This window comes from Chaetodon auriga, chromosome 9, assembly GCF_051107435.1.
Source record: "Chaetodon auriga isolate fChaAug3 chromosome 9, fChaAug3.hap1, whole genome shotgun sequence".
NCBI lineage: Eukaryota > Metazoa > Chordata > Actinopteri > Chaetodontiformes > Chaetodontidae > Chaetodon > Chaetodon auriga.
In genome coordinates, this window is record NC_135082.1 from 8,719,991 (window position 1) to 8,731,514 (window position 11,524).

At 40.9% G+C, this 11,524-nt stretch overlaps 2 protein-coding genes across 2 annotated transcripts; one reads left to right on the forward strand and one right to left on the reverse strand.

Annotated features, from left to right (window-relative positions):
• Positions 1–1,035: 1,035 nt before the first annotated feature.
• On the reverse strand, positions 1,036–5,089 carry sybl1 (synaptobrevin-like 1). Its single transcript, XM_076739097.1, has 8 exons — positions 4,971–5,089; positions 4,355–4,532; positions 3,755–3,812; positions 3,197–3,334; positions 2,940–3,030; positions 2,669–2,736; positions 2,420–2,512; positions 1,036–2,162 (listed from the first exon to the last, which is right to left on the reverse strand). The coding sequence occupies exons 2-8, from the start codon at positions 4,498–4,500 to the stop codon at positions 2,094–2,096; spliced, it is 663 nt and encodes a 220-aa protein (XP_076595212.1). The 5' UTR covers positions 4,501–4,532; positions 4,971–5,089; the 3' UTR covers positions 1,036–2,093.
• polr1d (RNA polymerase I and III subunit D) lies at positions 4,525–11,378 on the forward strand. The gene is made up of 6 exons (XM_076739098.1): positions 4,525–5,129; positions 5,648–5,746; positions 6,333–6,430; positions 6,793–6,869; positions 8,607–8,689; positions 9,274–11,378. Exons 2-6 carry the CDS (start codon positions 5,708–5,710, stop codon positions 9,319–9,321), a joined length of 345 nt encoding a protein of 114 aa, XP_076595213.1. The 5' UTR covers positions 4,525–5,129; positions 5,648–5,707; the 3' UTR covers positions 9,322–11,378.
• The last annotated feature ends 146 nt before the right edge of the window (positions 11,379–11,524 follow it).

The window sequence follows — 11,524 nt, forward strand, 5'->3', positions numbered from 1 at the left end:
ACAAGCAGTTCACAGTCACCAAGTCAAAGGTGTGTATTTAAAGCCCAAATAACATGAATGAATCTTGCTGGGTGCATTAGTAACACATGATTCTTCTGACCCATGAGGCCATTAGTACACTTTCTGATCAAAACAACTCCCCTCCCTGCACCTGATTGTCAGATTATCCCTGTGTGGGGTCTCCTCCAGCCTGTCAGGTCTATAATTAGATGGAGGAGTAAACATAGTAAGGAGCTACAAATAGCAAGGAAAATACTCTTTCAAGTCCATAAATGGTTTAAAAAACCGGAGACTGGACAACAGCTCGGAGGCACTTTACAAGATTAGGGAACAAGCTCATTTAAATTAGTATTACGTTAAAATGCCGGGTATAACCTAAAGTTGAGATTAACAGTCTTGAATAGTTACAAACAGAGTGGACTAACCAGCCAGCAGCGTAATGTTTCAACCATGAATTTCAACGGTTGACAAACAAAAATGGAGCGCAGCAACCAGCGCGTGACTGTAGAGTTAGCTAGCTTAATATTAACTAGCAACCGAGCGACCAAGAAGTGCTTGGCGCTAATTTAACATTACTTTGTGTTGATGGGAGACGGACCTCTTTGGTACCTCAAGACTACAACTAAAGCAGGCAAATAATGCAGGAGAAAACATAAAAACTGCCTTACCACCTGCCCGCCAATTAAGACGTACGGTTGTCATTTAAGTTCATAAAGGCACGTCATTAAATATCAACACAGCACTGCAATGATAGGCTGCAACGTTCGCTGTCGCGGGAGCGAGCAGCACCGACGGGAGCGCGCCACTTCCTTAGTCCTAATAAGCAACTCGTCTCACCTGGTGGTTCCGAACAAACCATCATCTGTCATTCACAACCACAGGCTGCACATGCCGGAGATCACCTCATATTGTCCCGCACAGACAATAAACAGGCGCTGTTTGCTTGAACTTTGACACAATTTGATGAGCTGGCCTCCCCTTACAGCCAACAGTTCGTAGTAGTAGTTTTTTTGTCCACCTGTAGAGATGAATCACTCGATAGCATCAGATTTTATTATTTCAAATCTGAATGTACAATAATTAAATAATTACATGACTATAAATCATATGATGCCAGGAAGCAAATCTATGTACAGAGTTAAAAGTGCATTGTATTAACAGAAAGAACATATGGCTCAACTGAACAGCCTAGCAGAGGTAAAAGGTTAAAGGAAACAAGCTTCTTATCAAGGTGAGAGGGAGATAAGGGTTTTCTCAAAAATCAGGCAGGACTTAAAAGTACCATAATGTCTTTTGAATCAGTAATATCAATCAAATTTACAATATTTATTTGTATAATTGTATCTGATATTTTACAACATCCATTTTAGAATATATTACTGTGCTTGGTGATTAAACATGAAAGAAATCAGAAAATCTGTTTCAGGAGACACCATAAACGTGGTTCGTTAAGACACATGCCACTTGAGATATACTGCAACACTGCATCAGATTTGTCGAGAATTAGCTTTCAGTTCTGTAACGGAGAATCAGATACTGTATTAATCGAGTCCTTCTTGATGGATCTGTAATACACTGTAAATGCTACATACACTTGCAGGTCCCTTATGTTTCTTTTGACAACAAAGGAAAAGCAGGACTACAACAAAGCAATCTTTACAATCATTGTGGTTCATTCCAGGTATCAGTCTGAATGGATTAATTACAGAGATGGGTGTAAGACAGTATCACAACCTGATACATCAGGCCACTACTGTAAGTGCAGGAGACAGGATGAATGTAAGAGACTAGTATAAGACAAGATTATTGTTCCACATCAGTTTTAGGCCACAAAGCTGCTGTCCATTGGTGTGGGTATGAGGTGGGACTCCTTGTCCAGAAGGCAAGTCAGTGTGCACGCTATCAAAGAGGGGGCGAGGAAGGAGGCAGGAGGAGGAGCAGCATGTGTTTTCTGGAGATGTTGAAGTGAGAGGAATAAAGGAAGGAAAACTTGCGGTTCCTTTTGTATCCACTGGCAGGCAGAGTTGAACAGACGCTTCATCCCCTCTTTATTTTTTTCCTTTATCTCTTTTTCTTTCATTCCCACTCTCTCCTCATTTATGGACACAAGAGGGCCAGCTGAGGCCTCCACAGGCAGCAGAAACAATAATGTAAAGGACCACCTGAAAAAGAGCACAGAAACAAAATTAAGAAAATTAAAGAACAGCTGAGCCTCATCATAGCTGAAAATCAAAGCAGTATTAGCTACGTAACCTGGGTATTTTGTTTATGTGTATGAAAAAAAATGCTGTTAGCAAATTAGGGCATTTTCTCAGCACAGACACAGCCAAGTAACAATCCTCCATTGGCTAAAGAACCGTTACACTGTATTCCATTAATAACCCACATCATAACAATTACCATCTCTGTCTGCACTCACCAGGCACACCAGCACAATGACAACAGTCAGCTTGAGGTTCTTCATACACATGGCTCGTGCCAGGTTACGACTTGTGGTCTTAAATGTGACCGACTAAATGGAGTACGGAGAGACGGTAACATCAGTGACAACAATAGCATATAACTAGCTTGCTAGGTTACTGTCAAACTATAAACCTGTGTGCTGCAAAATATTGTGCATCAGAAAACAAGTAGGATAAATTTGGCAAAACCTGATCTTTAAACTCACTGAATCAACTAGATTTTCTGTCTTGTCAATCAGCAACTCCAGCTTTTCTCCCCTCTGAGCTACCAAGTCTGTAAAAAGACACACAGAGGGCCAGGGTTAACTTGGGAGACACAAAAGGTTCAGTGTAATGAGATTCTGATCAAATTTTTCGTGAAATCTGAAGTATATACATGATTTTTTGGCCAGAACATCAACACCAACAAATACCACTGCTGCATTGGCACAGCATGATGACTTCACTGTGCCACTGGGAAACTCATGAGAAGCTCACCTATGTTGCGGACCATAATACCCTTCAGGTCATCCACTTGCATCTGAGTCTCAGTGAGACGATCTGATCCTCGTGGGTCTGAGTGGTGTTTCTACAAAGACAAATAAAGACAGAGAGTTAGGGGGGGAAAAGGGAAATGCAAAGGCGATCTAAGTACATTCTGTGATTACTAAATCTCTGTGTGTGCTTTTTATAGACTACAGAAACAAAAAGCAGTCACAGAGCCCTCACAAAGAAAGGCTGCTTGTCAGACTCACCATCTGAGCTGCCAGTGTTGAGGAGAACTCACTGTTCATGGCGTAAGGTAGGGCTGTTTGTGCTCGCGACCCGTATGTTGTCTGGAAGCGCTTCTTGACTTCACTGAGGAAGCTGAACGCACGCGACCTCTCAAAGTCCTTTAGTACAAAACAGTTGAAGGTAAGAGTTATTTTCAGTACATTCCAATTAAAAGGTCCATTGTTTTGATGTAAAAAAAAATCTACATTGCTAACTTCTGTCTCTTAACCAGAGATGACACCGTGACAAAAATGGTTGCCCATGGAGCAAAAGTAAACACCTATTGTATTGTATTGTATTGTTCAGGTGCAAAATTGTACTAGGATCCAAAATTCCTTTGACTGACTGACTTCCTGCACAAGGTGTCACTCTGCCAACCATGCTCAGATTGCTCAACCACCTGACAGGCCAAATTGAACCTTATGGTGGGTCAACTGGGGCCCACAGGTTATTTCAAAGGACCGTTCATGTCTATCACTCAACTTCCCACTCACCCCCAAACAAATACGTACACAGATATCTGCGCTAATTATACTTACATCATCTGTGATACACAGGTAAATGATTCTGTCATGGCAGATGTAATGAAAGAGATAGCTAAAAAAGAAAGGAAAAAAAAACAGATTATTACAAAAGACTACATGTAGTGTAAATGTCTAAGGAAACATTAACTACACATAAGCAGTGGTAAATGGGCTGAAATTCTAAATGACAGCAGGACATGTGGACACAATGCTTTGTGGCGTTGTGGCATGTGATACCACTTTATTGTTTCAGGTTGTGGTTTCATGAAGTGCACCATGTGTAAGGTGTGATATGTGAGCTTTTAGTGATCTAGAGCTAATCACATGTCCTCTAAGTAATGTACTGCACTGAATATGAATGAATGACAATAAAGTCTCTCTTACCTTACAACTTCTTCATCAGATAAAAGCTATTTTATACTGCACTCTAGGTAATTTTGCCATAGCCAATGTGTGCTTTCTTTTACATTACACTTATCTAACAACATCACTGCTTACACATAATAATGTGATACAAATTTTCCTCAAATGGAAAAGACATGCAAACCAGTGGAGCCACAGCATACAAGTGGATGACTTTGTGTAATGAAGTGTGTAAATGTGTGGAGGTGTTACCTGCCGTGGCTGTAGGTCAATTTGTTATTCTCTGAGGGGATTTTGGCTAGAATCTGTTCAGTCACTTCCAGGAAGTTGCCGCCACACCACGCATGCTTTGCCAGGATGGTGGTTCCACGAGCCACCACGGCAAACAGGATTGCCATGGCAACAGCTGGGATTTCAGCTCTGTTACTCGCTGTCAACACACGAACAAGAACAATGAGATGTTACTGGCAGCGCTAGACGCAAGCACACCGGGGAAAGGGGACATGGTTTAACACAGAATTATTCGAGTGAAATATTTGAAGCATTTTGAAAGAGAAGGAGAAGTAGAGGAAATTATGTGTGTCAATGTAGTCCTGGGACGGAATCCAAGCACTAATAGACACAAATGTTGAGACAACTGCTAAGAAGCTAATTAACTCCATCATTAGGTAGTCACGAGAAGTAACGACAAAACCCAGATTAACCGTGGCTGGAAAAACAACAGGCTAGCTAGCTAGCTAGCTAATAATGTTGTTAACCAATGTACGTAGCAGCGTTGGGCAGGTTCGTCGTAATACTAGTTATCGTTTGTAGCAAACGTTACGGAGCTAAGGTAATTTACAGTGATACATAATAACAAATACAGTACCTCGGTGTGTCCGCGCTGTTCAAAGTAGCTCGTTTTGCGCAAATTTCAACATCTGAGGGGATTTCCTCTGCTAGCAAGCTAGCTAATCCCTTTCGAGGGACTTCTGCTTTGCAATTCACCCAGACCTCCAGACCGGAAACGACTTCACTCTCCGGCTAGGTAATGTAGTTCTTACTGCCTTCTTTAGCCTAAGCACCCAATTGAATCGTTGCGTTCTATGAACTACATTATTTAACGTCCTGTTTTGCATTGTGATCGTCACATGTTTTCATACATACGTCACGTTATGGCGACAGGTTGATTTGTAACATGATTGCCCTTCATACAGTCTTACAGGCTATTGAGGCGCAATGAACGACTGTCACCAGTGTTAAGCCTCGTTTATCCACCCAACAATACACAGATGGCTGCTTAATAAAAAGAAGTCAATACATTAAATTAATACAATATACAGTTCATTTACAGGCCCACTAGCAGCGGGACGGAATGCTGAGATGCGAATGTTTACCAATGTCACACAGAAAACATTTCATTATTATATTTCTGAATATTTTATCAATGTTTACTGCTATAAGTTTGACGTTCAATGTATCGTACGTTATATACAAAACACACAAAAAAACACCTTTTGGGGTTCAAAGAGCTAATTGCTTCTTGCGCTTTTTCTCGCCTGCCAGACATCAGTGAGGGCCAAATTCCAAGCCTCCATGTTGACGGACAGAGACGGAATGTAAAGCATGGCCGGGGAAGGCGAAAAGAAACCAGTGCTGGAGATGGTATGACGCCGAAATGCCTTATGCCTTTCCATAGGGGATACATCTATATGGTTTTAGAAAACTTTGTTAACCTTTTCGTAATGAAAAATGTAACTAAATAAGCTAATGTTAGCATTTCGACCGCCTGTAAACTCCTGATGTGAGTAGATACAGAAGCTAGCAACGAGAGAAGAACCCAAACCAAAACTAAAGCCAAAGCACAGTCATGGCTGCTCTCTTAACTGCAGCGTTAGTTGTGGACTTGAATAATGAGTGGTATTACTTAAAGCTAAGATTACCTAAATCATTTTACCTACTTTACATGTGCTTCCTTCTCAGTCCATAGCTAACACGGAGATCCTCCGCTGGGGGGCAGTATTTGATCATACCCCAGTGTTCAGGTTCTCCACATGGTATTCAATATGTTCAACTGATGCCTTTTAATGTGCATCTCTGAGATCATACGCATTGGATGTATTGGCAGTGTATTGTAGCTCCCTCTTCATGTGACCCATTCTCCTGCTCACTAACTTCCAAGGAGGGAAGAATTGTTTCTGCTTGGAGATGGATGTGTGGTGTTTTAATAAATATACCTGCTGTGTTATAGATCCAGGCTGATGGGGCTGATGAGGGCTGTGTGACATTTGTGCTCCATGATGAAGACCATACTTTGGGCAACTCCCTCAGATATATGATCATGAAGAGGTCAGTGTATGTTTTTTTGTTCTGTTAACCAACCTGCTGCTTACTACTTACTTACCTTACCTACTCATACGTGGCACATTTGAAGTACAAAGAGTCTGACTGATGTGCCATTTGTAATCTGGCTTGCTTACAACTGTCAGACATTATTCTTCTGACTATTTATGGTAACCACTAAAAAGGAACCCTCTAGCGTGTGTGTACTTCTGCTTTGTTTCCAGTGTTTTTGCTCTCAGTCAGTCCAGGTCGGCTGGCATGAGCTGATGTTGGAAAAACTGTAATAACACTGACACACCTCCACCCATTTCAAGCAAAACATTGATGACAGTCGTAAATCCTGCCTTCTCTTTCCTGTTTTCTGTCAGTACGGACGTGGAGTTTTGTGGCTACACCATCACCCATCCGTCTGAGAGCAAGATCAACTTTCGCATTCAGACACGAGGTGAGCTGAGAGAGACACCCCTTAAATCCCTGTCACTCTCATCTTCTTTTTCTTCTTCTTTACTATCCAAGTTAGTATATGTGTGCATACATGTGTAGTTAGATAGAGTGTGAACATTTTTGGGCTGTGTTGCAGAGTAAATGTTTTGATTGGAGTCTGGTGCATTCACTTTGTCCACTCAGCCGAACAAGAAAGGCCTGTCATTGACCTCCAGTAACACACATGCACGTACAACCAACTTGTTCTTGTCCGCAGTGAACTACTTCCAAAAAAGTTGGGACGCCGTGTCAAGCTGTAAAGCTGACAACAGTTTCACAAAGTGTTCCTGTGCCTATGTAGTAAAATCCTTTATACAATCATTTGTTCACAAAGTGGTGAATCTCGCTCCGTCCTCGCTTGTGAACGACTGAGCCAAGTTACCAATGAGCCTGTTTACCTGTGGAATGTTCCAAACGTGTGTTTTCGGAGTGTTTTGTTGCTCCTGTCCAAACTTGTTTGAAACGTGTTGCTGGTATCAAATCCAGAGTGAGCATATATTTACAAAAAGCCGATGAGGTAAAGCATTAAATATTAGAACTGTTTTCAGTTGAGTATATGTAAAAAAAGGATTGTTAAATTATCACATTTTCATTCATTTATATTTTTTTACGCAGTGTCCTTCATTTTTGGAAACAAGGCTTGTATAACCATGTGCCCTCTTTCAAACATCTGTCACCAGCTCTGCACAAAGTGCCTACAGACAACAGCAGCCCTGTCACATGAAAGGTCTCTGCAAGACTGAAAAAACAGCTTTGCTGTTGTTGTTTTTGTTGTTGAACTAAATTTCAGGATGTCTCGAAGATCATCGCTTCATCACAGAAAGACAAAAATACCCTGAAGCACGAGGAAGACTCGTTTCCACTGTTCTCTCACGTATTCAGCTCTATGTCTATATTTATTTCTGTCATTATTATTCTCCACCATGACTGCAATGAAAATGAGTGGGAAGAAGTATTTCCATGTCAGCTGGGAGAAGAGGGGCAGGACTGCAAATACCAAGTTATAATTAGTTTCATTTTTTCTTGTTTCAGTATTTAATTTTTTGATCAATCAATTCGATGAACATAACAAGCAAAGGGTGATGTTTAAAAATCGCTTGCTTTGTTGAATCAACATTCAGAAAAGTATTCAGTTGATAGGAACGCTTTGCATTTTTTTTTTTTTTTTTGCAGGTTTTTGTTCGATAGTGTCTTAATATTTGTTTTGTATATTGTTATATATATTTTTTTATCTTTGCTTTCTACTCTATTTCGACTCCCTTTCTTCCAAAGCAATTTGTGAACCATTGCTTTACAGTTAGTGGAATTGTCATGGTTCAAAAGTGATTGCCACTTGCAAATTGATATTTGAGGGTCCTACCAGGTTGTTGCAGGGGTTGAGAATTAGTTATTTGTTTTGACTAGTGAGCGAGAGACAGTGATGTTGTAAGTTGCAGCTTGCATGTAGCAATGTGGGTGAAACGGGCCCCTGAGCTACATCTCCCTCTCGCTTGGTTTCTTCATTTCTCCTGTTACTCTGTCAGCCCTCATCACAGCTGACTACATCATCAGTGAATGTACAAATGCAAGTGCTAGTGTAAACTGACAGCTGCTTGGGGAGCCGGATGAAAACTCACACACTGTCCTGGAGAAACGATTGACCCATAAAGTGCAAGCATCGTCGGGGGTTGTCTTCAGAGGTATCTGCTGTCTGTTTCAGGGGGGCTTCCAGCCACAGAGCCACTGCGGAGGGGCCTGAATGAGCTCAATGATGTTTGTCAGCATGTTCTCAACACTTTTCAGGTAAGCCTGTGTGCCCGTGTGGTGCACTGATCACCAGTCTCTTGAGCAGCAGTGGTTCGATATTGATTTCTACATGAGTAAATAAGTTACTGCACATACAGGAACATGTCTCAGTGTTAGGATCCACTGTCCAGCCCAAATTTGGCCAGTTTACCGATGATTCACAAACTCACATTTTCTGCTGACTCACCACCAATAGTTGATGGCACCTGATCCTTAGCTGTGTGGAAGGCCTGTGTGGTAAACATCATCAGTCCTCCTGCATTAGCCGTCACCTACGTCTGCCCTGTGAAGGGACCTTGTCTCTGCCCATCACAGGGCTTATGTTCAGCAGCCGTGCTCTGACCTCCCTCTACAGAGAAAGGCAAGCAAGAGCTGAATATTAATTTCCACCCATGGAATAATAATATTATCATTCATTCATGTGGGATTCTGGAAGAAACCCTGAGTTTTTTTTTTTGGTTGGCTCTGTATATCAGTTCCACAGTGAAAGGAAAAGTCAGCCAATATTTATCCAATGTAACATTCCCCACATACCGTCTCAACTCTATTTCTTACCATATATTTTTTTAATTTTGTTCCAGGCGAGAGTTGATGAGTTCAAGGAGAGGCAGGAGCAGCCTATGGAATGAAGAGCATCATATATGTGTCTTTTTACATTGTAAAAATGTTATTGTTTTATAAACCGACCAGTTTGAATATGAAAAGTTCTCCTCAAAATGGTTTGACCATGTCACACTTAGATGTTTGTATGTCTTCTTTTTGTCTTGTGTTAGCACTGGTCCGTGCTGCACGATAAATGTCTATGATATCAGTCCTGTGTTCATCATTCCTGGGTTTTTGGAATGATTAGAAAAATAAAACAACCCGTTTTCTTTCTATTCTTTGTTGATTCTTCTGACATGAGTAACCCTCCATTTGACTTGTGCTATAAAGTGTATGTTCATATCTATTCATGCAGGACTTTTTGAAAGATGTCCAAACCTAAAGTGATGTGTCTCCCAAACACCAGATTGTCCATGTCTGTCCTTTGAAGCTGTGCTTGACAAATGAAGGAAGTGTAGGTAAGCTAGAATGTCAAAGGAATGTGGTGTGAGGAAAATGAAGGGGGACAAGTGTAAATAATGAAGTAATTTGAGGTTAATCATATCCCTCTGTCAGTGAAATGTTCCTGCATGGCTGTGTCTGTGGGTGCTGACCATACTTTGAGGAAAAACAGCAAATGTAACTCATATTTGACAAACTATGAGAAATAGAATCAAGACTGCCAAATTCATTGATATGTATGGATATATAGATATTTATACACATAAATATCACACCAAACACAGTGGCCGGTGGTATAAGTCAGGGGTAGTATTGGGCAGCGTCGCAGCACAGGTGTGAACGTGCAGCAGAGAGTAAAGCAGGGTGATGCACAAGGTAAATAAAAGTTTAAATAACAAATAACGGAGTTTCTCAAAATCAGTGCGATCTCAGTTAAAGGCCTTTAGTTTTTTTTATTTAGCTTTTTGCTAATTATAAACAGCACATGCCCTAATGCCATTCACCAGACGATTAACAGCATGAAGTCTAGGATTCCTGCTGAGCTGGTATTCCCACTCAATCATTTTGAAATGTTGTCTCAAAGGTTTTGTGGTACAGCTTCCAAGATGCCTCCACAGTTCAAACCTCTGCCATGCTGAGCGTGCACTCCAGTCCTCTGTTTAGGCCAATAAAAATCCCTTTTAAGTCATTCTCCGTGACCCCTTGTCTGTTAGTGCCTGCTGGTAAGCTCGCCATTCATCAATGACAATTTGTGAGTCTCCTCACTCCTCATGATGAATTATGGTTGTGAGAGTGGGCATAAGGAGACATTATTCCATTTCAGAAACTGTGCTGTGTATACCAGGACTCAGATTCTTCTTTCCAAAGCTGTCACTTTGGTATGGACCTATAAACCTTTATGAATGCTGGACTTATAATAGAGGTTTATGAAGCCCTATAATTACATTCTAATATTTTATGAGTGTCCTTATAATTCATTATAGACATGAATGGCCTTAATAAAAGGTGTTACCCCTTTATTTCTTAAATCAATGGTGGAAGTTATTGGATAGTGGGGAATATGCTTATTTTACTCGCAGACAGAAGAACAGACTGATACCGCTCACATGTCTGCAGGGTAAATATGAAGCTTAGCTGAGCACAGGGACTGGAAACGGAGAAATAGCTGGCCCGGCTTTGTCTAAACAAACAAAATCCACCTACCAGCACCTCTAAGGAGCAGCAAGAATGCAAATATGTGTAACATTTTTTTTCCCCCAAAATGTAAAACTATTAATCTAAAGTTGAAAAAAAAACAAAAAAAAAAAACAAGGAAGGTTTCATTGTGAAAGAGTCAGTTCATAAAGACACTTGGTCTAATTCTGGAAAGAGCAAAAAGAAAGTGAACCTCTATAACTTTTGCTGCAGCTGCTGTGACCACGTGCAGCAGCTGTGGGTGATGGTGGATGCTGTGCCACAGTAGCACAGCTAGAGAAGAGTCATAATGTCGGTTACACAGCTGAATCTAAGGTTTGCTATCTTTAAGTATCCCTACAAGTTGGTGGTCAAACCACAAGTTAGGCTATAGCAACTCCTTCAAATGAATCCAACTTTGATTTGAGAGAGACAGAATGTGTTTTGTCTGCTTTAAGAAAAAAGAAAAGCACATCGAGTGCGGGCACAAGGCTTAAAATATCGTTTGTGCGGAAAATCAATTATCCACAGCAACAGGAAGACTGAATTGCTGCTATGAATAAACCAATCTCAGCAAAAACAATACTTTTGGGTGTTTTGCAACCTACTTGATGT